This window comes from Hoplias malabaricus, chromosome 3 (genome assembly GCF_029633855.1).
Source record: "Hoplias malabaricus isolate fHopMal1 chromosome 3, fHopMal1.hap1, whole genome shotgun sequence".
In the NCBI taxonomy this organism is placed as follows: Eukaryota; Metazoa; Chordata; class Actinopteri; order Characiformes; family Erythrinidae; genus Hoplias; species Hoplias malabaricus.
The window spans coordinates 39,843,757-39,871,719 of NC_089802.1; the positions used below are offsets into that span (position 1 = coordinate 39,843,757).

The 27,963-nt window shown below is 42.4% G+C and overlaps 1 protein-coding gene across 1 annotated transcript in view; it reads right to left on the reverse strand.

Annotated features, from left to right (window-relative positions):
- Nucleotides 1–1,711: 1,711 nt before the first annotated feature.
- Nucleotides 1,712–27,963, reverse strand: part of cntn4 (contactin 4) — a 239,177-nt gene continuing 212,925 nt past the window's right edge. Inside the window, exons 13-23 of the mRNA XM_066663326.1 lie at nucleotides 26,742–26,917; nucleotides 24,364–24,481; nucleotides 21,875–22,033; nucleotides 18,675–18,824; nucleotides 15,558–15,628; nucleotides 10,853–11,087; nucleotides 7,969–8,084; nucleotides 5,788–5,974; nucleotides 4,589–4,701; nucleotides 3,914–4,082; nucleotides 1,712–2,273 (exon numbers count right to left, since the gene is read on the reverse strand). Coding sequence (XP_066519423.1) covers nucleotides 2,182–2,273; nucleotides 3,914–4,082; nucleotides 4,589–4,701; nucleotides 5,788–5,974; nucleotides 7,969–8,084; nucleotides 10,853–11,087; nucleotides 15,558–15,628; nucleotides 18,675–18,824; nucleotides 21,875–22,033; nucleotides 24,364–24,481; nucleotides 26,742–26,917 — 1,586 coding nt within the window. The 3' untranslated portion in view covers nucleotides 1,712–2,181. The remainder of the gene's footprint in view (nucleotides 2,274–3,913; nucleotides 4,083–4,588; nucleotides 4,702–5,787; nucleotides 5,975–7,968; nucleotides 8,085–10,852; nucleotides 11,088–15,557; nucleotides 15,629–18,674; nucleotides 18,825–21,874; nucleotides 22,034–24,363; nucleotides 24,482–26,741; nucleotides 26,918–27,963) is intronic.

Sequence of the window (27,963 nt, forward strand, 5' to 3'; positions counted from 1 at the left end):
GGATCGCTATTAATACACAAAGGTGAAACAAACTACAGGACATGGTCATATGTAGACATAAAGCAAACCCAAAACTATCATTACATGAGGACTGTCTGACAAACACAAAGACAAACTGCATCCCAATCGTGTACTCAACACTACACTTTCAAAAACCAGTTCGAGTTAGTATTGAGTCAAAAAAGGGTATAAAAAGGGTTCTTGAACCGGTTCCGTTCCTGATTCTTGGAACCTTGGTTTTTTCCAGTGAACCGCCGCGTTTCTACCGACAGCAGCGAAACTTAACCAAGAGCCATGGCTCTGATCAACGTGCATGGCATCACGCCAAACTGCACCAGAATCACATAAAAATGGACCGTGTTCCTGTTTTTATTCTATTATCTATTTATATGAAATGTTGCAAATGATAAGCTCCACTGGGCAATAACGCTGTATTTGAAGCTCTAAGCTCTTGGTTACGTTTCTCTGCTGTTCACAAGGTCAGCAGGATGCCTCTGAACTTGGCCACATCGTCCCCCGCTCATGACATATTCCTGATTCCCCTCTAAATGTGTAGAAATGTGGTGGTTCACTAGAAAGAACCAAGGTTCCAAGGATCCGGAACGGAACCGGTTCAAAAACCGGAGTTCATTTTGTGGAAAAGCCCTATGGTTGACAGCAACAAATCAATGTTCTGATTGGTTAAACAAACCTCACGATGTGATTGGTCCAGCTAAAGCTTTCCTATTGGTCCATCAATTGCCCGTCAAAACAGGGTCTTAAATCCTCAACTGCAAAAAGAGATTCGCACATGCAGCAGAGAAGGCGAATGTGTGAATTGTTTCCACCTCATTCAAAAATTCCCACTGTCACATTTGGAACCTTAAAAAGGTTTGCTCTTGCACATTTTAAGCCGTTTGAGAAGGTACTGATTCACACATTCACGACACTTGATTTACAAATGCAAATCTTTTTTTTACACATTTTTAGAAAATGATTTCTATATGGTTTCTTGATCATGTGACCTTCAGTTTTGTGTATTTTTGTCTTCCTTCACTCCATAACTACCCGAGGGTGTTGCAAAGATGGCCGTCAAGTGAACAGACTTCCCTATGAGGACTTCAGTGTGATGTTGATGTATTCCATGTTGTTACCACAATTCAATGCAAAACAGAAAGTGAGGAGTAACTCCTGTCTGAAAACCTAGCGGAGTATTGCTGCTTGATATTCATCCCCAGCCGGTGCACATGTGTTTGTGTGTGAGGGAAAGACGTCAACTGGGTTAGAAGAGTGGTTAGAAAGAAAATCCAGCATATGCAGTGTGGAAAAAGCAATGATGAAAGCATTAGTTTGTGTTTTCCATTCCAGTTTACGGTGAAACAAAACTGAAAACAATATTTGTTGATAAATGCAGCTTGTAAGACTGGGTATGGCTGCTTCATCACGTCTTGTCAGTATCCTAACTGTCTGCACCCATACTATTAATGATCAAAATATATACATTACTGTATTATAGTGTAGTACACAACAGGGATGCACTCAAAGACATGAGGCCTTTAAATGATCATAAGACCAAACAGCAACAAAACATGTGGCAAAACACACAGCAGCAGAACATGACTAAACTATATGCACCATTTCTGAAATCAAGTGAAATACCACTAGAAAAAGACACTTTCACAGGAAAAAATGACTTAAAACAAGCAAATTAACCCAGAAATAGGTGGAATTCCATGAATGTTATCATTATGAACACAATATTTCATAATGAGCGATATTATATTAGATATATTGACTAGACTCAAGATGATTTCACTTGCTCTGATATCTTTTTTCACAGTCTAAAAAGGACAAACTGAATTAAAAGCTAGTTTATGCCATACAAAATATGCATAAGACGTATTCTAATATGTATTCATATTTTCCTCCCCCCACCCCATGTATTATCTGCTTTGGTAACGACAAAAAATTCAAGTCCAGTGATCTGGTGCCGTGTTATTTAGAGCTGGGGGCACCGCAGACCCTCGTTTATCTTTCTCTATCATTGTTCTCTCATCAGGACCCGTCCTCCTGACCTTTTCCCCTCTATAACGTGAGCGGCTCCGATTGGGTGGTGGTTTGATTGATCCGTCCGAGTCTCTGAGAGTGTCCTCCTCAGCGAGAAAGAAGCTCGTCTCGAGCTGGGCGCTGGGGCTCGTGTTGTCATAAGGACGTCCGTGCTGTGAGGGACAGGGCTATTGTGCTCAGGGCAGAGAGGGTGGACACGCTGGACGCAGAGCCGATTGCGTTGGGACCTGGGGACGGAGCACAACAGAAGAGCATGAAAGGGACAAACAAACTTAAAGATAAATGCAGTGAGACTGACTGAATGGATAGAGAGGTGAATGGATGTGGAGAAGAGCAAGAACACAGAGACTGGGCCGTATTCATTAAAGCTGAAGTGCACTGTACACTGGACCAAACACAATACACAATACAAGAAATTCCACTCATCTAATGTTTGATATTGTGTAAGGTACAGTGTCTATTCCACGGTTATATTCAAGCCCCAGTTCCAAAAACATTGGGGAAGTATGTGAAAGGCTTGTAAAAACAATAACAATATTAATAATAATAATGTAAAAAAGTAACATAATTATCTTTATTTAATTAGCACATTTCATGACACCCAAGGACACTGCAATGGCACAAATGGGATAAAATAAGAACAAAATATGAAGTAATGAAAATAAAAAAAAAAAAAAAAAGAAGGAAGACAGTTCCACAACTTTAAGAAGACTACACATTAAACATCTTTTCTCTGTATTATATTTATTTAAATACAGGTCAAAGTGATTTTACCAGCCACTTCTTTCTGCTTCACACCACTGTCCCAGTTCTTTTGGAATTTGGTTTGTGTTAATGGTATCACTGTTTATTGTTAACACAGTAAAGTTTTAATGCCGTTTAATACACATTTTCATAGTTTATTCCTGTGAATCATCCATAGTTCTAGGCTAAAGCCCAGCTGCTAACAGAGACCTCCCCCAAGAGGACTATAATAGTTCCCTGAGTAAAAGGCATAACAGGGTGTGAGCAAGAGACCAGAGGTTATGTGTAATGAATGTAAACTAAGAAAATCTTTGATTATCAGTGAATATACCAAGAAAACCAATAAAACGTTTAATGAAATATAAATGTATATGGTTTAAAACATAAAATCTGTGAAGATTATGCTGTGCTTCTTTTTTCAAACATTAGCTCATCACAATGGATAGATTATCTAGAATATTTGCCAGTTGGCCTCATTCAAGCTGCAGTCTTTTTTTTTGTTTGTTTGTTTAATATTATTCCACAGGTCAATTCACACTGCATGAAGCTCACTGCAGAAAGGAACCGAGGCAGGAATTCAGAGTGTCTCTAGATGTCTAAATCTAGTGTAATTGTATGTGGGAGTCAATGGCAGTTGCTTGTGTTCATCTGTATTTCAGTGTATTTTAAGGGAGAAAATGAGGAATTATTTATGTAACTGTTCTGTAAACTGCTCCAAAAATGAGCACTGGTCAGTGCTATGCATCAAAGACACTATGGTTTTCCTGGGGTTCTGGGATGACATTTTTCGGGGGTTTGTTTGTGGTTTTTGAGGTCCTTGGTATGCAGTATTCTAGAGATCATGATTTGTTTGTGATTTTTGAGAACCTCAGTACCTGATATTCTGGGGATGGTGGTTCGTCTGTGATTTGTGTGTGGTTTTTGAGGACATCAGTACCTGATATTCTGGGGATTGTGGTTCGTCTGTGATTTGTGTGTGGTTTTTGAGGACATCAGTACCTGATATTCTGGGGATGGTGGTTCGTCTGTGATTTGTGTGTGGTTTCTGAGGACCTCAGTACCTGATATTCTGGGGATGGTGGTTCGTCTGTGGTTTGTGTGTGGTTTCTGAGGACCTCAGTACCTGATATTCTGGGGATGGTGATTTGTCTAGAGCTGCTGCCCTCTCCTCCTTCTCCAAAAGGTTTGATCTGGATGATGTATTCCTCGTCCGGAGGTAGGGACAGCTCCACCGAGGTTGTGTTTGTCTCCATCACTCTGGGCCGACTGTGGTGGTTCTGTTTATACAAAACCTGCAGAGGTTTGCACAAGTCAGAGTTCAACTCTTAGATGTAAGATCACTGGAGACTAGATGCTGGATGCTGGAGACATTGCTGTTAGGGTCTGTTAGCAGCCACATAAACATTAATCAGGTCAGGGGCTGATGGGGAATGATTAGCTCTGGATCAAAGATACTACTCCAGCACATCTGAATGGTATTGAATGGAAATTCATCGCTCGAGAGAACACAGTAGCACACTGCTGAGAGGTTTATACCCCTGCGACTGAAACTTGGCACTGGGCATGGTGATCTGCTGCTACAGAGCTTGAGATTATACAAACTGTGTGTGCAACTGAACATCTGTGTACCTTATAGTGGTGGAAATCACTTGTTAGAAGAGGTGTCCACCAATATTTGAGCACACAATATAGTTTGCAAGTTAAGAGTCATATCCAGAAGGTGCTGAAATGCACTTAGAGCAGGTAATTTCTGTTATTGATTCTGTTATTGACAGGAAGGAAGTGGGATCGCGTTTACCTTATAGCCCGTGACCTCTGACTCGTTCTCCAGAGCTTTAACTTGCTCCCAGTTCAGAATGATCTTAGAGTTAGACGTGTTCCACATGACCTTCACAGGAGGCTGACTGGGGGCTGGAACAAACAATAGCAAAGATTTAAAAACATTGAAACACATGGTGACATACTGTACAATAACTGTATTTAAAAGACACATGCTACAAGATCTCACACCTCCAGTAAAGTAGTTCAACAGGTAAAGAACCCCCACCTATAGGAACATTGGATAAGGTTTGGTAATTTTGCTCCTGAGCTCCCCCTAATGTGTATGATTGGAATTCTCTTTTACAGCACTGTCTTGAAATTAAGTGAGCGAGGGGAGACAAGTGTAGGTGGTTTCCTACCATCCTCCAAATGTTACATAGTGCAGGTTCTGCAGATGCTCTATTCTCCCAATTAGAGCTCAGTGAAGCATCAGTGGAGTTTGAAGCTGTAGTTTGCAGGTAACAACCTAGTGTTTATTTAATTTTCAAAGGAATTAAATGCAAAAGGAAATTTTCCTTAAAAGATTTTGAAGCATTTCTTATGTATCATGAGTTTTTAAATCAAAAAGTATGATGACAGCTGACATTTGTCAAAAAAAAACCAACAACACAACAGAAATATGGTTTTTGTCAACAGAAAAATATAATTTATTTTCCTTTCATTTATCAATTTTAGGGTCCTAATTTCACTTAATTCTTTAGAATAGGACTCTTTTTCTCTCCTTATAACTTCAGTGTGAGTGGGTGGGGGTTTAATGCTCAAGGCTAAATGTGTTGAATTTTTCAGTGTTCAGTGGTTTCTGGGACATTACAAAGAAAGATTTTCAAACCAGACCGTGTTGTTTCTAATCTCTATATCTGACCTGCTTCTATATCATCATCAGAGAAAAAAAACAACAACAAAAAAACAAAAAAACAAAAAAGAAAGTCGGATAAAGAATTGGCTAAAAAGTTACAGGGATGCTGCGTTAAGGGTAACAGGGTCTTGAGTTACAGGATTATTCAGTACACTGTAGTAATGGACGTTTACACCGTCCTAAAGCTGATGTCTCCCAGCTGTCAGTGTTTACTTCACACACCCCATCACGCTCCAGAAACACACTGTTCCTTTCTGACATGGGCTCTTTAACCCAGTTCCTCTTTACTGAAGATTTCAGAGATGAGCTCAGGTTCTTACGAGGTTTTTTGGTGGTGACGTTGATGGCGGAGCTGGACGGTCCGGCTCCCGCCGTGTTGTACGCTCTCACTGTTACAAAATACATGGTAATCCCCTTTAAACCCTGGATGACCGCTGCTGTCCGGTTACCCACAGTCCTCAGCATACTTGCCGTCTCCTCCTTCTCTTTCCTCTCCCAGTACCTCAGCTACAGAGAGAGAGAGAGAGAGAGAGAGAGAGAGAGAGAGAGAGAGAGAGAGAGAGAGAGAGGAGGAAAAGGAAAAACCCCGGAATAATTCTTTATATGTAAGGAGCATATTCACATACATATTGCTCAATGTGTAATATTTTCCACTTTAGTGGCTATTTGATCTTTGTACCAAAATATAAATGCAGTCAGCAACATGAGCTTGTGGTCAGTTCTCTGCGGACGGCTGTACACTTCAAAGTAATCAATTTTTCAAATCAGTTTATTAAAATAGCGAGAAAAGCTCTGGCCTCAGCAGCTGTATTTAAAGCTAATGGACTTGAAGGAAAACGAAGGAGACAAGTCCATCGGCGGGAAAGAGGGGAGGGGATCACTCCAAATGCAGAGAGATATTAGAGGAGAATCTGCTCAGTACGCACGGAGAAGCCGACAGTCATCAATACGACACACAGCCCAGATTTAAAGCCTTATTAACCACTCGGTGTAGCACGAAATCCCACTCTCCTCTCGCAAACACAAACATGGATTCTCTGATGGGAGGGTAATAGAGAGGAAAATGAAAATGAAGCTGGGCTTTTCTTCAGAAAAAAGTGGTACAAACCCTTTTCTGCTACTTGAAAAAATATACAGGCATTTAGTGCCTCATAACCACTCAAATTTATGACTTAACATCTCATAATAATGACCTCGCATCTCTTAACAGTGACTTATTATCTCACAATAATAATTTACAGTAGAACGTCGTAATCATTAATTCGTTCATTGTCTGTAACCCTTATCCAGTTCAGGGTCGTGGTGGGTCCGGAGCCTACCCAGAATCACTGGGCGCAAGGCAGGAACACACTCTGGAGGGGGCACCAGTCCTTCACAGGGCGACACACACTCACACATTCACTCACACACTCACACCTACGGACACTTTTGAGTCGCCAATAAACGTGTGCTTTTGGACCGTGGGAGGAAACTGGAGCTCCCAGAGGAAACCCACGCAGACACAGGAAGAACACACCACACTTCTCACAGACAGTCACCAGGAGGAATCCTACGCAGACACAGGGAGAACACACCACACTCCTCACAGACAGTCACCCGGAGGAAACCCATGCAGATACAGGGAGAACACACCACACTCCTCACAGACAGTCACTTGGAGGAAACCCACGCAGACACAGGGAGAACACACCACACTCCTCACAGACAGTCACCTGGAGGAAACCCACACAGACACAGGGAGAACACACCACACTCCTCACAGACAGTCACTCGGAGGAAGCCCATGCAGACACAGAGAGAACACACCACACTCCTCACAGACAGTCACCAGGAGGAAACCCATGCAGACACAGGGAGAACACACCACACTCCTCACAGACAGTCACTCGGAGGAAACCCATGCAGACACAGGGAGAACACACCACACCCCTCACAGACAGTCACCCGGAGTAAACCCACGCAGACAAAGAGAGAACACACCACATTCCTCACAGACAGTCACCCGGAGGAAACCCACACAGACACAGGGAGAACACACCACATTTCTCACAGACAGTCACCCGAAGTGGGACTCGAACCCACAACCTCCAGGTACCTGCTGCGCCACCGTGCCGCCCACTTTGTTAATATGTAGCATTTTAAAATAAGGTCTTAGATTAGAAATATCATAAAATGATGTCATAATAAGTATGTTTTAGCATCTCATAATACTAATGTCTGATTCTATATGGATGATTTCTAATGTTCATGTGACTGAAAATTATATCCAAAAGAGAGTCGTTAGCGTACTGCAGTGTGTTCCCTTCACTCCCTTGAATGTTCCAAACACCAAAGCTCTGTGGATGTGAGAGAGCAGGAGGCTGAAACATGGCTGCTTTAAGATCCACAGCAGGGGAACACTGCCATATCCAGTATGAATTCATGCTCATTGCAGCAAACAGGCCGTGGTTCATTGTAGAAATGTTGGAGTTTGTGAGCAAAGATCCCCTTTATGTTTTTACCTCATATCCAAGAACACGCCTCCTGCTGGTGCTCCAGGGAAGAGCCTTCCACGTCACCTCCACCTCTGAAGCAGAGAGGCTCTGGGCTCTGACTCGAGTAGGAGCTCGGCTTGGCTCTGGGGTCAGAGAATAAATCAGAATTACGGTCTGATCAAAGTCTTCAAAGTGCACATGTCCTCCCTATATTTACTGCACATATTTACCACAAGTGAACACAGTTCTTAAATAAATGTGTGTGATCTGCTTTGGTCAAAACACCACAAAGGACAAACCCTACAGCAGCGTTCTCCCCGTCTAAACAGCCCTGTTCCGAATGGCAGTTGTGATAGCTCTCACCCCACAACCATCGCAAAGTGTAATGGTGGGAGGTGTTCCCTATGAGTCAGGCGAGAGCCCTCTGGCGATGTAGGGTCGACTCAAAATATCACAGAGGGGTTTGACTTTTGGTTCCCTTTCACCTTTATTTACACGTCAGACTTTACATAAATATTTACACTCTATACATGCATGCCCCGTGATAACAGAAAATTACCAAAAAAACTAAAATCTTTATTAGCGGAGACAAAAAATCTATAACGACGGCAAAGTCATTTGAATCTTATCATACACATCAGATTGTTATGTTCTCTCTCTAAGGTCCCCTCTTTTACCCTTGTGTGGTATATATACAGCTAGCCCCGCCCCCCCAAGAATATACCATTCCCTAAAGAGGCAAAAGTGATTATATCTTCGATACACAGGTTTCACAATCAATAAAAATAACAATAAACTACAAACCGGATTCCAAAAAAGTTGGGACACTAAACAAATTGTGAATAAAAACTGAATGCAATGATGTGGAGGTGCCAACATCTAATATTTTATTCAGAATAGAACACAAATCACAGATCAAAAGTTTAAACTGAGAGAATGTGTCATTTTAAGGGATAAATATGTTATTTCAAAATTTCATGGCATCAACAAATTCCAAAAAAGTTGGGACAAGGCCATTTTTTACCACTGTGTGGCATCCCCCCTTCTTCTTACAACACTCAGACGTCTGGGGACAGAGGAGACCAGTTTCTCAAGTTTAGAAATAGGGATTCTCTCCCATTCATGTCGCATGCCTTCTTTGTCGCACCTTCCTCTTTATGATGCACCAAATGTTCTCTGTAGGTGAAAGATCTGGACTGCAGGCTGCCATTTCAGTACCCGGATCCTTCTCCTACGTAGCCATGATGTTGTGATCGCTGCAGAATGTGGTCTGGCATTATCTTGTTGAAAAATGCAGGGTCTTCCCTGAAAGAGATGACGTCTAGATGGGAGCATAAGTTGTTGTAGAACCTGAACATAGTTCTCTGCATTAATGGTGCCTTTCCACACATGCAAGCTGCCCATGTCACAAGCACTCATGCAACTCCATACCATCAGTGCTGCAGGCTTCTGAACGGAGAGTTGATAACAACTTGGGTTATCCTTGTCCTCTCTGGTCCGGATGACATGGCGTCCCAGTGTTCCATAAAGAACTTCAAATCGTGACTCATCTGACCACAGAACAGGCTTCCATTTTGCCACACTCCATTTTAAAAGACCCCTGGCCCAGTGCAAACGTCTGAGCTTGTGGAGCTTGCCTAGAAATGGCTTTGCACTGTAGAGATTCAGCTGGCAATGGCAGATGGCACGGTGGATTGTATTCACTGACAATGATTTCTGGAAGTATTCCTGAGCCCATTCTGTTATTTCCTTGACAGTGGCATTCCTGTTTGAGGTGCAGTGACGTTTAAGGGCCCGGAGATCACGAGCATCCAGTAGAGTTTTACGGCCTTGACCCTTACTCACAGCACTGTGAAATTTTGAATCAACATATTTTTCCTTTAAAATGTTACATTTATTCAGATTAAACTTTTTATCTGTCATCTTTGTTCTATTACGAATAAAATATTGACATTTGCTATCTCGACATCATTGCATTCAGTTTTTATTCACAATTTGTTTAGTGTCCCAACATTTTTGGAATCCGGCTTGTATCAATATTCCAAATATTCAGTTACAGCCATGGCATGTTTAACATTTTTCAATAACTTCAATATTTATTAGTTAATACATTTCCCTTCTTCCAGGTTCTAATTCTCCCTAAGTACAACTCAGCATCTAGAGCTAGTACTCTTTTCCCTCTCATAGGACCCATCTGCAGGTGAGTATCAGTAAGTACAGGTAATTATACATGTAATGGTTTCTATTGGTGATGTGTAAAAGGTACTGTACATCATCACAGTGGCCTTCAGTGCCTGTTCCTTTAAATTACAGTAAGCTGCTCACTTTTCACACTGACCTCAAGCGCACAGCAGTGAGGAGGTTCCTGCTAAAAACATGTTGTTCCTGGGAAAAGACCTCATCTTGCTGGCAGCATACGTCTCTCCAAAATACCAATGTAAGTCCCTGCATCAGTGGTACATTTACATATCTGCAGATCACTCATGCCATTGGCCACTGAAGACACCGCCCCCCACAACATGCCATCACAGATGTTGGTTTTGCAGTATTCATTGGTAACAATCTGGATGGTATTTTTCATTTTTGCCACGTAAAATCCAATATCTGGTTTTGCCGAAACAAATTGATACATCGACTCCTCTGACAACAGAATGTTTACCCTGGCTTTCTGCCCCTCAGATGACTCTGAGCAAAATTAATAAATGCCTTCCTCTCTGCACAATACAGTTTCAGGTTGAGTATCATGATGCAGCAGCGTCCCTCCAATTCCCTGAACCTTTTGAAGATGTAGTGAACTATAGATGGTGAAAGACCTAAATCCTTTATTAAATATTTACAAAATAAAGTTTTTTTTCTGATTTTTGTGTGAAAGCACAAATTAGAGAAATTACTCATTTTAGTTTATACTGACCCTCCTCAGCCGAGTAGATAGTGACCACTGGTCCAAAAGGCCCCTCCCCCTTGTTGTTGTAGACGCCCACTTTGACTTGGAACTTGGAGAAGGGCTGGATGCTCTCGTTCTTGAAGATGTATCTCGAGGTGTCAGGTGAAGGAACAGCGGCCTGCATCCATCCTGTGGAACCGAACGGTCGAAATGCCACTACATACCCAAACCCTGGGCCATTCTGCTGCTCCTCAGGAACTGGCTGCATGATGTACACACACACACACACACACACACACACACACACACACACACAGGGGTCATTTCAGAAGACCATTATAGAAAATAGAGTTCTAATTTGTGCAAATGTGAAATACTAAAACTTCAACATTAGAGACACCAGTAAAAACTCTGAAGGAGTTTGAAGCTTCCCCTTTAAGTCCGGGGACAATCTTAGAACTCTGGAGAACCCAACACTGAGGGGACATCTTGCATTCTGAGGAACTGTGACATCTAAGCACCTAAGATGAATGAAAGTTGTGTCCAGAGACTGCATATCTGATTCCCCCGTGTGCAAAGATTGCCCCTGGCTTGCTCATTCGGGTTGGAGATGTCCCTCGCCAGATTCTGATTTAACTGGTTTCCCTGAGTGGGGGGGGGGGGTGGCTGGACGCATGGTACCACAAGCAGACCAAAGGCTCACCCATATGGCACCAATGTCCAAATCCTAATCAAAATTCATAGACAATAATCACAAAGACATAATCTGAGGACAGCTGGCCCCACACCGTAGTCAGAGAGGCCAGGAGCTACAGTCAGGAAAGCAGAGAGGAGAGGGAGTGTAACTTAAAATATTCAGACAGATTCACTCTTGCATGTGTAACAGAGATGCCATTACATGGTTAATAAAATATAGACATTTCTCTGAGATGGCAGACATCCATCAGACGAGTGGCAGCTCTGAGAGGGACGCAGTGCGGCTGCTGGTTCATCGCTTTATTTAATTATTATTGTTCTTAAAAATTCACTTTATGATGAGCTCACACTCATGTACTGTAGTGTTTTGGAGGTTGAAAAGAAGGCGAAGATGATGTAATGCTAATCCTGGACATCTTGCGCTTATTCATACAATGTGTACAATATATATTTATGTAAACGGACACTTAATATGTGTACTGTTAAGTGTACAAATATGTGGTACAGCTTTTAAGCTTTTTTTGTGTGTAATATTAAATTGTAAATCAAACTTCAAACATTCTCCCACTTAATTTTATTTTACGAAAAGTGTTGTGAAGTATTAAAAATGGCAATTACCTTTTTTATTTAAAAACAATAAACAGAAAATATATAAAAATGTATAGGAATGCACTGCAGTGACCAATAAATTCTTCTCACTTGCTATTTTCAAACAACTTCATTTTTAGGTAATTTTTTTGTTGAATAAAATGTTAATTGTCGTTTTTAATGCTACACAAGAGTTACCATAAAATGCAGGAGAATATTTGAATTCTGAATAACAATTATACATTATACACAAAGATCCTAAAATGTATTTTTACACCTAACAAATATACGCAGGGCCCTTCATGTGACTTCATGCAGCAACCCAGTGTGAATAACCAGCTGTAAAAGTTCCCTAAACCTAATACAAAATCTAGACTTGACTAAAACTATTCATATATTAGTTTGGTTGGGACAATGCACATTAATCAAAGTTTCAGTTTCCACATCAATATAAGTGCGCCAGAGTTAGCTAAAAAGCTAACTGTCATAACCCTAGCCCTAACCCTAACTTAAATCTGAATTCGTATTCTAATTCTGAAACAGCGCCACCAGTGGACAGGAGCTAAGTGATAATAAAATAACGATAATGAATCATAATGAATCATGACACAGAAAGGTTAGGAATATCTGGAAAACTATTTTTATTCATATTTGTATTATTTTGGGAAACTCTGCTGAGTCCTGATGTCTGACTGAGCCTACTGCTGCCTTCTGGTCCTGTGGGACATACGGTAATTACCAGACGAGCGCACCGCAACACCTCCACAGTTTCATATTCACTAGTGGAGATCTTGTTTATTTCCGATGAGCATTGACTTTCTGAGTTGGGGCGTGTCAGTAACAATACAGGGGCCCCTGTCAATCATGTAACCGATTTCAGTTGTCCACCATATTGTTCCCTGACCAACTGAATAAATATCATATCATAATTATGATCTCCAAACTCGTAAGTGAGGCATCCTGAGGAGGAGTTTAAAGCAGGATCTGACCAAACAGTGACTGTTCCTTATGACGTAACCTAAAAGTAGCCAGTAAATAAAGTATGAGAAAATGCTGCGGAGTGTGTTTTAAAAACACTTTTACACATTTGTAGACACAGTCAAACAGTGTCTACCATCCAGGGACCTTTTAAAAGTTTACACAATGACACGTTATGCATTTAGAGCTAATCGCGATGGACTCCTTTTGTAAGGAGACAAAAAAGGGCAGGGTCTGGCGCTCTGGTGGCTCCTGATGTCAGCAGCCTTCAGAATAAAAGCTCTCAAGTTAAAAGCCATCACACCCGTTATTTTCCCCACAGCACTTTGCTGGGTGTAGCCTTTCCCTAAGCCCTAAAGAGAGAGTGTTTAGACAGGTCTGTGAAACAGGAGCCCTGGAGCTGAGGCTTTTTCTCGACACCTGTCAGAAGCACCGACTCTGCTGGAGGACTTCTGATGTCTGAGGAGCAGGAACGTGGCGTACACAGTTTCAGTTCTGCTCTTAAAACGTTCTGAGACGAGCGAGGACCTGGACTGTTCCGCTGGATCGCTGACACCCAGTGAGCTTTTCATGCCCCTCAGACACTTGCCACAGTGCTGAGATCCGTCTAAATACCTGACAGAGCATCTGATCACAATACACCTCCTGTGGTGCTCATAGATGCAGACGCAGAGGAATTATCTTTCCCCTGGTGATTTAAGAAGCTCATTTAGAGCAACGCAGCTTTGTTTTTGGTCTGGAGGACTGGAATTCAAGGTTAATATGTTTAACTCAGTTTCCTGAGTGCATGTTGATTGAATTATTATTAATAGCCTCTGTCTGCAGGGCCCCCTAGTGGGCATCCTGCCAATGGGGCGGTAATCAGCATAATGGCATAATCCTGTGGATAGAGGAGTCCCGGCACCTGCATTTTCATTCTGTGCAGATTGTGTAGAGTGTGGAGCAGTCAGAGCTGACCCGTCGTGTTTAATCAGAGGAACTATAAACACATAAAAGGTGTCTGTAGATATCCGTCTTGTGTGCTCTCCTTCCTCATCCTCTGCATTAGAATCTGGTAATTTCCTCAGTAAAATCTTTAGCTTTAATCCCCCCTCAACTGGAAACTTTTAGCTTTTCCACTGCATGGTACCTACTCTACTGGAATCTGCTCTCTGGTCCTTGGTAGTTTTCCACTCCCACAGCCCTTCCCCAAAATGTATCTGGTGATGTCTCAAAACCCCGTCTCTAAGGGGAACAGTGGTCTTTGGAAACCACAACAACGGCAGTGGTAACGTTAAGCGGTGTTTACCATGTATTGGCGTGTTGTTGTTGTTGTTTGGGACTGAACACAGCTCCGTCATCAGTTCAGACAGATCAGTAGAGTTTGTTCCTTCCTTGTTGCAGTGTCCAGCTCTCGCTGGATTCTTTCGTCGGCCACCGATCCAAGGAGCGTTTGAACCTCTTCAAAAGACCACGGCATAATTTTACGAGCTGCCGTCGTGAGTCGGATAAAAACAAACGTGATCTTTGCTGTAGTCTGGGGGATGGATGGCTGCTGATCTGTGTGTGTGTGTGTGTGTGTGTGTGCGTGCTGTCCTGGACAGTTTAAAATGCAGACAAATTTTATCTTCGTCATCTTTTTCATACTGATCCCTGATTGGATATAATTTCGTCCAATAGGTGGCACTGAAGAATGCCTTTTTGTGATCTATTGCTTTCTCTCTTCATCACTGATTTTGATGGAAAGAATCATAAATATATGTTTATACTTGGTCTGTATTTTAATTTTTTATGTTTATATTTTTACAAAATAAACAACAAACAAAAAAGGCACACAAAAATGTTCTGAATGTTATCTTAGGAGACAGTAGGTAAGAGCCTCGCACACATGAACTGCAATTCGTTCCGAAAACACCATTGCGCACCCCTGCTCTGCATGAGCCAAATCTATAAATGAAAATGGAAATGTAATCAAGGACTCTGCATGCCCCCTGCTGTGAGAGGAGACACTTTTCACAACAAATTCACCCAACCCTGAGCCAAGCGTCCGCTCAGAAATGCACACAAACTTGCTTACGGTAACTTTAATGCGCTGGGAGCAAATTAGAATAATGAACAGGATCAAATGAGCTACGACCACTGTGAGAAGAGAGGGGAAATAACAGGAGGCATTTGCTGAGAAGTCCATCATTTGCCACAGAGACTGTTTAACTCGGGCAGATAGTGCTTGTGCTTCGCTCTTCAAAAGCGCAGAAATACAATATCTCTTACACAGGAGGGAGAAGAGTGACAGCCTGAAATTACAACCCACTTCCCAAGGTGGTTAGCAAACTTTAATTATCTTTTCTTTTAAACACTGCAAAGCTTTTTCTTCCCCAGTTACTGCCAAAAGCAAAGACATGCCACACCTTGTGTAATATGCTTTTACTGCGACTGATGAAAACAAAGCCCTGGGTGAAACCAGCCCCAAACACTGCAGTGGGCAACTTACCTCCCAAGTGATGACTAACTCCGATCTGCTTCCTCCTCCTCCACTCACATTAGCTGGAGTGACCTTCGGGACTGATGGAGAGGCAGAAAACACACACACACACACACACTTAATAAAGTTAAGGTGAACCTGTCTGTTTAACTCTCACCACATCTCACCTCATATTCACCTTTGCCATAATTTGCTGGCCTTTTTCTGCAGTAACAGCCTCTAATGCTTTTGGAAGGCTGTGCACTGCATATCTGAACACTGCTGTGAATATCTGATGGCAATCAACCACATAAACCTCATTAAGGTCAGGCACTAGTGTTTGACAATTAGTCCTCAATGATTTACATTGGATCACTCCATCACTCCAGAACATGCAGTTCCACCACTCCACAGAACAATGCTGGGGGGCTTTATACCCCACAACTGCCATTGGTCATGGTGGCCTTTGATTCATGTGCATCTGCTCCAGCGCATCCCACTTTATTGGTCAATACTCAGTACTTTACTACAGAGCGTGAAATACAGGGGGGTCCTAGTATTCTGAGCATAACGTGAGTAAAAGCACATCATACAGTGGTGGTACGGTGGCTTGGTGTTCTTGGTGGCGCTGGGATCTTGGGTTCAAGTCCCATCTGGCTGGAGTTTCCATGTTCTCCCTGTGTCTGTGTGTGTTTCCTCCCACCGTCCAAAAACATGGAGGTTAGGTGAATTGGCTTCTGAAATAACGGTCCTGGTGTGTGAGTGAATGAGTTTGTATGTGAACGAATGTCTGTATTTGTGAATGCATGTGTGTGAACCCAGATATTGATTGGGTGAAACCCTGGGGCCCGATGCAGTTCCTGGTCGAGAGTACGCTGTGAGCGTTTGGCTGCCGCTTCTCTGTGTGGATTGAATGTTGAGTGTTGATTGTAAAGTGTCCTTGGGTATCTAGAAAGGCACTATATAAGTGTAAAGATAAATAAATAAAACATACATGCCTCATCATAAAAGCCAAGTCTCCACCTCAGAGTCACACAAAAGAGCCACGGCCCACGAGGCATGTGCTCTATTTGTGTTAACAGTGAAAGAGCTGTGCCATCCCAGCTTTTGGAGGGGAGATAAAGCAGCGCAGAGTGTGAAACATTGTTGCTGTTTTCTGCAGCAAAGCAAACCAATATTAAGAGCTAAATAACTGACCAATTCGCTACAGCGCCACCCTGTGACAGACCTGTGCTGTTGCGCTGGTTAGTGACAGAAAATAAAAGCAGAATTTCTCCATAAAATCGTGGTGGGTCCGGAGCCTACCCAGAATCACTGGGCGCAAGGCAGGAACTCACCCTGGAGGGGGCACCAGTGCTTCACAGGGCAACACACACACACACACACACACACACACACTGAAGGGAGGAAACCGGAGCACCTGGAGAAACCCACACGGACACGTGGAGAACACACCACACTCCTCACAGACAGTCACTTGAACTTCAACCCACAGCCTCTAGGACCGTGGAGCTGTGTGACTGTGACACTACCTGCTGCACCACTGTGCCGCCCTAAAGTTGATAATTTATATATAAATTAATGTATTTCATTATTTATTATTTCCTGAACTCACCTTTAGCTGATTATTTTTTTTTGGTCAGAAACTCAGTAAAGTTAACAGATGCCATATAGAATAATGTATACATGTATTTTTATTAGGGGTGGGACTTTAACGTGTTAATTTCGATTAATTAATTATGGGGAACATAACAAAATAAAAAAAATAACGCATTTTAATCGCACTTTGCACCATGGAAAGTTTCTCAGTGCATGAGTTCCAGGCATACAGATTGTAACGTCGCACAGTGTGATGAACATGATGGAGATGACGGAAGAGACTACGCTGGTGGATGGGAAATTTAAATACAAGAAACTTCCAGATGGAAGTACAAACAAAAATGTTGTTATTTGCACTTAATGCAGGAAGGAGTTTATGTATCACAGGAGCACTTCCACCATTCGTTACCACCTCAACGCAAAACATGTTGGGGCCAGCGCGCAGGTCAGTAATGTTAACAGTACAGTGATCCCTTGTTTTTCGTGGGGGGTGCATTCCAAGACCACCCGTGAAAAACAAATTTCCGCGAAGTAGAGGAAAGATATTTTTGAATGTATTTAACCAGTATTTGGACTTTTAAAACCCTCCCTGTTACTGTTAACAACCCACCCTTTGCATTACACAGTCATTCTATAATGTTTTTCAGGTGGAACTACATGTGATATCCTACCAGTTTCTTTAATAGAGTAATTCCTAAGCTGTGATTTAGCGTCAGTAAATTTCACTCGGATGTGGACATGAACAATGCATGTGCTGTACGTAAGAAATACTTGTAAATTATATATTTTGTCACCTACAGGCCTAGTCTAATACATGGAAATAAAAAAAAAAACCCTTGAAAAAACCCGCGAAATAGCGAGGGATTACTGTAATGCAAACAGTGTCGCCAGTCAACACTCGACCACATGTCGGGGTTCACATTCGGAAACAAAATGTCAAAGTCCATGTCAGACAAATTGACCAATTCACTGGTAGTAGACTGGTGGGAAAATAAACAAGATTTTGAACTTAAGCTTATGTTTGTTGATTCATTTATCAACTAAACTTAAATCAATAAATCTCATGCTAAATATTGAAATATGATTAAAATGTGATTAATTTTGATTAATTAATTACAAAGTTTCTAATTAATTCGATTAATTTTTTTAATCAAGTCCCACCCCTAATTTTTATAGTTCCCACTTAAAATAAATTATTTTGTGGCCCCCTTTTCCCCCTGTATTTCGATGGGTGCACCTTAAAGTATACACAGACCAAACGTAACATTAAAGCCACCTCCTTGTTCTGTACGCACTCTCCATTCTCTCAGCTCCACAGAACTACTCTGTGAATCTGTGTGCAGCTGAATGGACAGTGAGTGCTGAAAAGGAATGATGGCGGATCCAGGTTCTGGTCCTGGTGCAGCTAACGACAAAAGAAGAGCAGTAGCAATGTAGAGGGCTGTATTCTGTGTGCAATGAGTGATCCTCCTCTCACTCCGAAAACCAACAAAACCTCTTCTGACCAGAGGTGTCTGAACATCTGGACACAGGGTTCAGAGCACTTACCCGTCTCCTTGGTCCGGACTTGTTTGGACGGTTTGCTGGGTTCCCCGGTGCCCAGAGCATTGCTTGCTAACACTCTGAACTCATACTCCACCCAGGGGCTCAGCTCGATTACTATAGCACTCAAACGCCTGCCCCCCACCTCCTCTGGCACTGCAAAACACACACACAAGCTTATAGAGACACAGAGTGAGGAACAGGGACCTCCTACTGTGCAGAAATAACACACACTAACAATAACACAACACCTGCCTCACAGTTTAGGTTCCGATTAAACAAACAACAGTTTGTTTACACTGGGATCGACACAATGAAAAAAACTGAAAGAACATCATTCATGTTCAATGAGACCTGGAGATTTCAGGCAACGGAGCCATGTGAAAGCTGATGACACTAAGTGTGTGGAGTACATTAGGAGCAGTGTGAGGTTGCAGTTGTCAGTGGCCTATGAACAGTGGGTGCTATGCTATGTGCTTGGCTTAATGTCAGTAAAAACATGGCAACCATAGGTCAGCGTCAGTTCAGAAACTCTCACGTAGCCCATTTTGATGAACATGGAACCGGTTCTGTTCCTATTCAAACATTTAAGTAGGTTCTGTATCCACAAATGTTTGTTTCGAACTGGAACTAGGTAATATCATGCTTTCTGCTGCAGCTAACACTTTATCGTCCTTCTGATTGTAAAAGAGCAAAGTAAGCTGAAAGGAAATAAAAACAGGAAAAGGCTCCATCTTTGTGTTTTCTGGGGCTGTGGTCACTAGAGCTACTGTCACTTTTACCGTTCTCCATTGCCCCCATCCACCAGCTCAGCAGGATGCCCCTGTAACCATACTCCAAAATAGTTGTGTACCATATCTCACTAGGATCTGACCCAGCTGTAAACAGTGGATGAACCAAGACTCTGTCCTAACTCTATCCCTTTATCCCTGCATGTAGTGCTTTCCTGGTTAAAATAGACAGAATCTCTGTGAAGGTCCCTATCACAACTGGTGCAAATGCAATGGCTCACTGGGTCCACCAACCAGAGTTTATCTGGTAGAAAAGGGCTGGTGTAAATGCAGAGTCAGATCTACATTGAAACGGCTGTAGTAGTCTGTTTGATGTTCAAATAGTAAAGTCTGAGTACAGCAAAACATGATCCCATAGCAACTCTGTAAAAACCACCTGGAATAACATAGAAACCACTTAGACACAAACAAGAAACCACCTAGGACAGCAACAAAATAGACGTCTACAAAGCAACGGCCCAATGTCACCTCAGAAACTAGCTTGAGTACCACAATAACAGCACAATATTACACTAACAACCACCTGGGATACACCACAACCACTGTTCAACAACCAAACAATAACAATTATCCATTTAACTAAATCAAATTCCAATCAAACAGCATAAAGGATAAAGCAGTTGGTAATAGGAGCTGAATAAATATAGTATTTCCACTTTTGTTTGAAAGGTGACTTTAAACTAAGAAAGTTTAGATTATTCAACACCATTTCCAAGTAATTAATAATTCAGAAATCATGCATTTGCTAATAATTGCTAATCCTTAATGTGATACAAGATCTTTTTTCTATTTCATTAATGACTTGCCTTAGAAATGGTCAAATTATGAATCCAGAACTCTGTACAGTCTGAGTATAACTTGGCCCAAACAACAAACCTGTACTGAATAATAAAACTCTTGTTGCCTGATGTTTGTAATGCATCATAGCTGTTCATACTGAATGGATTTGCATATATATCTTGACAATGGGTCGCCTCTTCAGAAAGTTGATTTGTTTAAACATCTTAGACCCTGGACTGACCCTGAACACTCCTTAAAGCCTCATATTGATTTTATTTAAAAAAAGAAGACGTGGCTGTCTGAGTTAACTTTATTGTGTAATGAACTGCTTTATGTTTCAAACGAGAGTTGATTTGTCCTATTATTGATTATGATGATATTGTCTTGTAGAACACCTCTGACAATTATTTAAGGCCTCTAAATGTGGTATATTGTTTTCTGTGTAGAGTTGTTTTGAGGTATGAGGTGATGCATGAATCACCTAATTGGTTGCAGCTCAAATCTAGAAAACAGAGGTAATATATATATATATATATTTATGCGATTGTCCTTCGGTTTTAAAACAGTTTCTTATTTCATTTTGATTTACTTATTCACTCAGAAAAGTACAATATTCCTTTATTTTTTTCCCTAGAATGTTTAAGGAAATACGACGCAGGTCATTTCAATACAAAGATCCTTTTGATTGGAATAATGTTCTTTGTTTTGAGAACATTTAAACTTTCACTGTTTATTTGTAGCAGATATTTAACAGTTTTGAGTGCATTGAATGCTTCTGTAATTGATTTATTATTTAATTTATATGAATTGAATTCTGGAATGTGGGCAGTAGATGGAAAGTGAGTTGTTTTTATATTTGCGTGTGAAAAATTTATATAACAATTAGTCTGTAAATTTGCATTTATAGGACCCACTTTAACATTAGATGTCTGGAGCTGACCAACTGTGATCTGCCTGAGTCTGAAAACAAGGGATAAAAAGAGCTGTTCTAATTCTGCTCCCCCGCCCCACTCCATCTGACCCATGTTTATGTGAGAGTACATATATGACGTTAAACGCAGCACTGAGTAAAAACTGAGAAAAAGAGAACAGAGAAGAAAGAGAACCAAGTGAAAACAGCTAAAAACCAGAGCTTCTGCTCCTTGCTCCTCACTGCTGTGCGCTCGGGGTCGGGGTGAACAGCGAGCGGCTCATTATCATTGAAAGGAACAGGTGTCGAAAGCGGGGGTTCTGAACAGGGCTGTTTACACAGGGGGAGAACACTGCTGTGGGGTTTGATCCTTGTGGTATTTGGACCAAAGCAGGTCACAGACGTTTCATTAAGACCCAGAACTGTGTTCAACTGTGGAAATAGAGGGGAACAAAGAGCACAAACAAGGTCTGCAACAAGATCTGTACAAAAATACAAAATCAAGCTGAAAAGAAAGGCTCCGGGAAAAGAAAGTGCCCCTCTGAGATCCTGTAATCTGGCAATCAGCGGTGGCTTAATAACAAAGCACTACTCTGTGGAGCCGAAATCACTCTGAGAGGAATATGCTTTTCTCTAATAGGAGCGAGGTTGTGTAGGAGGGTGGGCCGGGCTGGGGGCTGTGTGTGGTGTGAGTGATTTGATCAGACGTCGCTCTGAGGTCTTACCTGTGGTGACCGCCTGCCAGCCAAGAGAGAACGGCGTTCTGGCCTGGATGGTGTAGGCTGTAATTGGGCTGTGATTATCGGGACCTGGTTTCCAGGAGAGACTCGCTGTGGTGGACGTGAGTTCTTCCACACTGAGACTGGTGGGGGGGCTGGGGGGGCCTGAAACAGGCAGATATCACACACACACGAACAAACACAAACAGACACTTGCTTTCATTTGGTGCTGGAACATAAGTTTATTACAATTGCACACAGACACACACACACACACACACACACACACACCAAATATCAATTCTATGCTAAACCCCTGCCAATTTTGATGGTCTAAAACAGCCTGTATGTGCTGTGGAGCTTGTTTTCAGAAAAAATATGTTGAATTCTCTGTACCAAAGAGAAAAGGGATCATCCAGACTGTGTAAGTGACGGATACAAAAGACTACGACATCTTTCAGGGCATTGTCTCCTCAGTCTCCTCAGTTCCTAAACGCTTCAAGAGCATAATTAAAAGCAAAGGTGATGGAACACAGCAGAACTCTCACCTCTGTTCCATTTTTATTGGAGTTTGTTGCAGATTTCTGAATCTAACTGAACATTATATTTACATTTGAGTTGTTCAGAGAAAGCATTGGAAATCTATTCTTCTTGTGATGGTCCGTTAAATACAGCTTCAGGAGAATGAACACATCACTGATTCTTGTTTGTGACACATTGTACACACTGTCCTACAGTTTCCAGAAACAGGGTTTGTATATAAACCGCATGTGTGTGTACTGTATGTAAGCGCTTATATTTAATATACCTCATAAAACCTGATTCATAAAACAAAACAGATTTTGTAAAAAACACTTTGCACAGTGAAGATCATTTTGTCGGTGCTGTTGTTGTAGGTTTTCCTCACTTTTCTAAAAAAGCCAAGACCCTAAAATACACAACCCCCCACCCTCCCATCCCCAACACACACAGACTCCCCACAGCCCTGTGTTGCGATGTGTGTTTGCGAGCAGCTGCCTTAGGCACAGAAGTGTGTGGTGGTAAATTACTCTAAATACTCAGCTCTCTTTCTTTTTTTAATGCCGCTAATTAGTTAAGGTTCCTTTTCTCTCATCTGTGAATGAGGAGTGTGTGTTTCTCCATCTTATTTTTTTGTGTTTCTCCATCTTATTCAGTGAGTTTGTGTGTGTGTGTGTGTGTGTGTTTGTGTGTGCGTGTGTTCCCTGTCTTTGTGAGGCAGATCTGCAGAAGGAGGGATGATGCAACGAAAGAGAAAACACAGTCCCCTCAGATGGTACCTTTTAAAATGTCATTAAAGCACCTGTGCAGGTCGCCCTACTTTTTGGAGCCAATAATAAACAGCTGAGTCCCACTCTGCTCTTCCTGCACGAATCCTGCAGAGGAAAGAGCCGTCTCTAGTCTAACTCTCTCAGATATTTACAGGCCTGGGGCCGGTCTGATTAGCTTGATTGGGTCTATTAAACCAAGTGTGGTGAAATAATAATGCCTGGCTACAGCAGGTGTGATGGAATTACAGGTGCAGAATAATAAGAAAAAAGTGAAAATATGTCACAGGATTTCACCTGAAGTCTGAGATTTGTTCTGGGATTTAGACTGTTCAATGAAGGCTGATCTAATGTCTTTCATCATCTGTCAATTTCAGATGAAAAAGGAACATACAGATGTTCACTGACCATAATTTCAGTGCATCACTCCCAGAAACCCCAGTGTCATCAAATAAAACTTCATTATTCCAGCCTAAGTTTGATCTAATGTGGATGTCCTGAGCTAACAACTCATTGCTTCACCCTTTCCCAGTGGCCTCCTACTGCCTACTGCCTACTTCTGTTAACAGTGTGATGTGTTGCTGATGTTGTGCCTGTGTCTGATGTGTATTGTTTATGTTCAGAATAGCTGGGGGTTCCTAGATGTCTATCTTGTTGGCTTCTGAAACGGTGATGGTTTACAACAGAACACATGAACAGAAATAGAATGACCATATGAACTCTGTTTAACTCTGATTAAACACAATAGGGTTCAGCTTTCAACACTCTGCTCTGAACAAGCTGTTTGTGCTCACTCTGAAACACAGCGCCTCCAACAGGACAGAAAACCTGTGTCATTTCTACAGCGATGATAGGCATGAAGCATAGATCTTTGATTCTGTGATTTATTTCACTCTGCGCAGTATGAATGTGCACACGTCTGGACTCCCCTATTCACCGATTTAAACCAGGAGGAATAAAAATTGTGCCACTAGGGGGTCTCTGCAGAAAGAGGTCTGTAGGTCACTGAGCAGCTTGTGGCAACCAATTTTGTGTCAGTTTTTCTGTGCCTTTTAACATCAGGTGTAAGTTTGTTGTGTAACTTCTACATCTAGCCCTGGAGCTCATGTAGGGGCGCTAGCAGAATTACTACTATTATTTTTATTGGATTTTTTTTTTTTTCATTTGTTTCCACTGGGTTTTGTTATGCCAGCAGTGTGTGGTCAGTACCTCTAACAATCAGGTCTGTGGCGATGGAGCTGCTGTCCACTTTCGTCTGAACAGCACATGTGTATTTCCCAGCATGCCTCATCTGAATGTTCCGGATCATGATGTCTCCGGATGAATGCTGTGGGTCAACAGAGAGATGGAGCAGTGAATGTCAGTCCTCTTCACACTTTAAAGCCATCCTCACAGATGAGCAGAGATGAATGAAAATACATTTTGTTGAAACACAGGCCAAACTCAGAACTAAAACAAGTTTATATACCTTTATTCATTTGTTCATCTTCTTTAGGTGCTTCATACATTTTAGGATCAAGATAGGCCCAGAGCTTACCTGGAATCAATTTCAAACACTTACCCAATCTCTCTCACACACACACACACACACACACACACACACACACACACACCTGTGGACAGATTCACACACTCACCTAATCACTCACACACTCACACAGTCCCTCACACACTCACTCACACACTCCCCCAGTCACTCACACACTCACCTAATCGCTCACACACAAACCCAGTCACTCACACACTCACATAGTCACTCACACACTCACCTAGTTATTCACACACTCACCCAGTCATTCACACACTCACCTAGTCACTCAGACACTCATTCAGTCACTCACACCTGTGGACAGATTCACACACTCACCTAATCACTCACACACTCACACAGTCCCTCACACACTCACTCACACACTCCCCCAGTCACTCACACACTCACCTAATCACTCACACACAAACCCAGTCACTCACACACTCACCTAGTTATTCACACACACACACACACACACATATGGACTTTCTTTCTTTCAACTGTGTGTTAGTGTTTACAGATGTGTGTGTGTGTGTGTGTGTGTGTGTGATGAAACTTGAAATGTAATTACATTGTTAAAAACATTGTTTTGCATTTTAAAATCTGTTCTACTGTAATCCCTCTGTGAGGGACTGAGAGGGTGGACGCACTCTGACCATGTTGTCATTTTACTTTGTTACTGAATGTGTTGTTAATGCTTAATTACACAGTTACCAGAGACACAAAAAAACCCTCACAAACACACACTTGAACTAATGTGGCCATACTGAGCCGCAACAGCGCAACAACACACTCACAAACGTCAGCTCCTGCTTCTGTGGTTCAGCCTCTTTCTGGGCTTTCTTTACATTAAAGGACGGGAGATTTGTCATTAAGCCATTAGTACACATCCTTAAACGGAAATTAGAATGATTAAGTAAGTCATCACTAAGTGCTTTTAATATGGAAATGAGGCCACTCTGGTCTCCGGTCTCTGAGAAGTAGTCTATGGCTTTCTCTTGTTCTTTCTGTGACGGTTGTCATGGTGTAGAGGCCCCTGCGCTGAGAGCCACCTCCGTGAGTCCATCAGAAGAGTAAAAGTAGTCAGACATTAAGGGAAAAAGGGGAAAAAAACCCAAGCTTATGAACTTTTAATGAAAAGGGAATAAAACATGTGACTCCAAAGTGCTGTAATTCATTTCGGCGTGTGGCAGCCTTAATCACACTCTGTATTAACACACTTGAGCTTGTCAATGCTCGCGCATAATGGGAAAATCTCTCATAATAGCTTCACAAAGAGTCGCCTTAATCTCGACTTGCTTCCATTTATTACTAAAATAAAATGCTGGAAATCTCCCTCGAAGTCAGACAGAATGAATAATGTACTGCTTTCAGGACAACACGGCTGTAGGTGGCCAATGAGCGGTTACATATACTCAAGTAAACTTAGAGTACAGCAATGACTGCTGGGGTTTTTAAACCCTGTGTCCACTCACTGTCTGCACTCTGTGAGACACTCCTCCCTCTTTGGTCCACCTTGTAGATGTAAAGTCAGAGACAGTAGCTCATCTGTCGCTGAACAGTGTGTGTCAGCCGTCCTCTAGTCCTTCATCAGTGACACAGGACGCTGTCGGCTGGGTGTTTTTGGTCAGTGGACTATTCTCATTCCAGACACTGAGGGGTTTAAAAACTCCAGCAGCACTGCTGTGTCTGATCCACTCTACACCAGCACAACACACACTAACACACCACCACCACGTTAGTGTCACTGCAGCGCTGAGAATGATCCACCACCACATCACACCTGCTCTGTGGGGGTCCTGAGCGCTGAAGAACAGGGGATAGGAGGATAACAATGCAGAGCAACTGATTGACTACAGTCTGTAATTGTCGACTTACAAAGCGCTCCTGTGTGGTCAGTGGAGCTGAGAGAATGGACAGTGAGTAAAACAAGGAGGTGGATGAACCATCGCTGAAAATCCAGCCCTACGCTACAGTCCGACTGCTCAGTACATTCTCAAAAATGACACATAAAAATAACCGTGTCTAAACTGCAACATTCTGTGCATGTACTCACTCCGCCCACTTTCTCAAAGTATCCGCCGTGGCTCCCGAAGTGGATCAGCTGCTCGTTGAAGAACCAGGTGAACTTGAGCTCCAGGGTGGGGTCATGGGTCACCTGGCAGGGCAGAACGATGCTCTCGCCCACTGTCACGTCCAGTGTGGAGGGGGATGTTGTGATGACCGTCGGCTCTGGAAAACACAGAGCACAATAGGAGGGGCACAGTTAGAATAATGGGTATGTTTTTGTTCATCTATAAAACAAGTGATGTCTGCTTAAAGTACAAAGGTGGTCTGAAGTGGTCTTGGAGTTGGCTGTACCGAGCCCCACTGGCACCGTTAATGCATGCTCAGTGCCATCAGATCCATGTGAATTTTATGTGCAACTTCATCAACAACCACAACAGCACCTCTAGAATGCATTTCCCCAAGAAGACTATGCTCTGCTTATCCACAACCACTGATTAGACTTTTCAGCTGTTTCTGATAACTCTCTCACAGCTGCCCTTAGTTTCTGGCCCCTGATGCCAAGCTGCACAAGGAGAGATGTAGCAGATTTAATATATCTATTCATTCATTCATTCGTTGTCTGTAACCGCTTATCTGATTCAGGGATGCGGTGGGTCTGGAGCCTACCCGGAATCACTGGCCGCAAGGCAAGAACACACACTGGAGGGGACGACAGTCCTTCACGGGGTGACACACACTTACACATTCACTCACACACTCACACCTACGGACACTTTTTAGTCGCCAATCCACCTACCAATGTGTTTTTGAAGCCTGGGAGGAAACCTACGCAGACACAGAGAAAACACACCACACTCCTCACAGACAGTCACCCTGAGGAAACCCATGCAGACACAAAGAAAACACACCACACTCCTCACAGACAGTCACCCGGAAGAAAACTCACACAGACACAGAGAGAACACACCACACTCCTCACAGACAGTCACCCGGAGGAAACCCACGCAGACACAGGGAGAACACACCACACTCCTCACAGACAGTCACCTGAAGCACGACTTCAACCCACAACCTCTAGGTCCTACCTTATATATCTGTCTATATATATATGTGTGTGTGTGTGTGTGTGTAACGAACGAATGTGGGGAGTAAATACATGTGATGGTGTGTAATTCTTTCAGGGTGAAGTCAGTGGGTGGAGCTTCAACAGCCGTGACTTTGAGGTCGAGACCTGAAATGATCTGGACAGTGTATCTTTATTCTTTCCA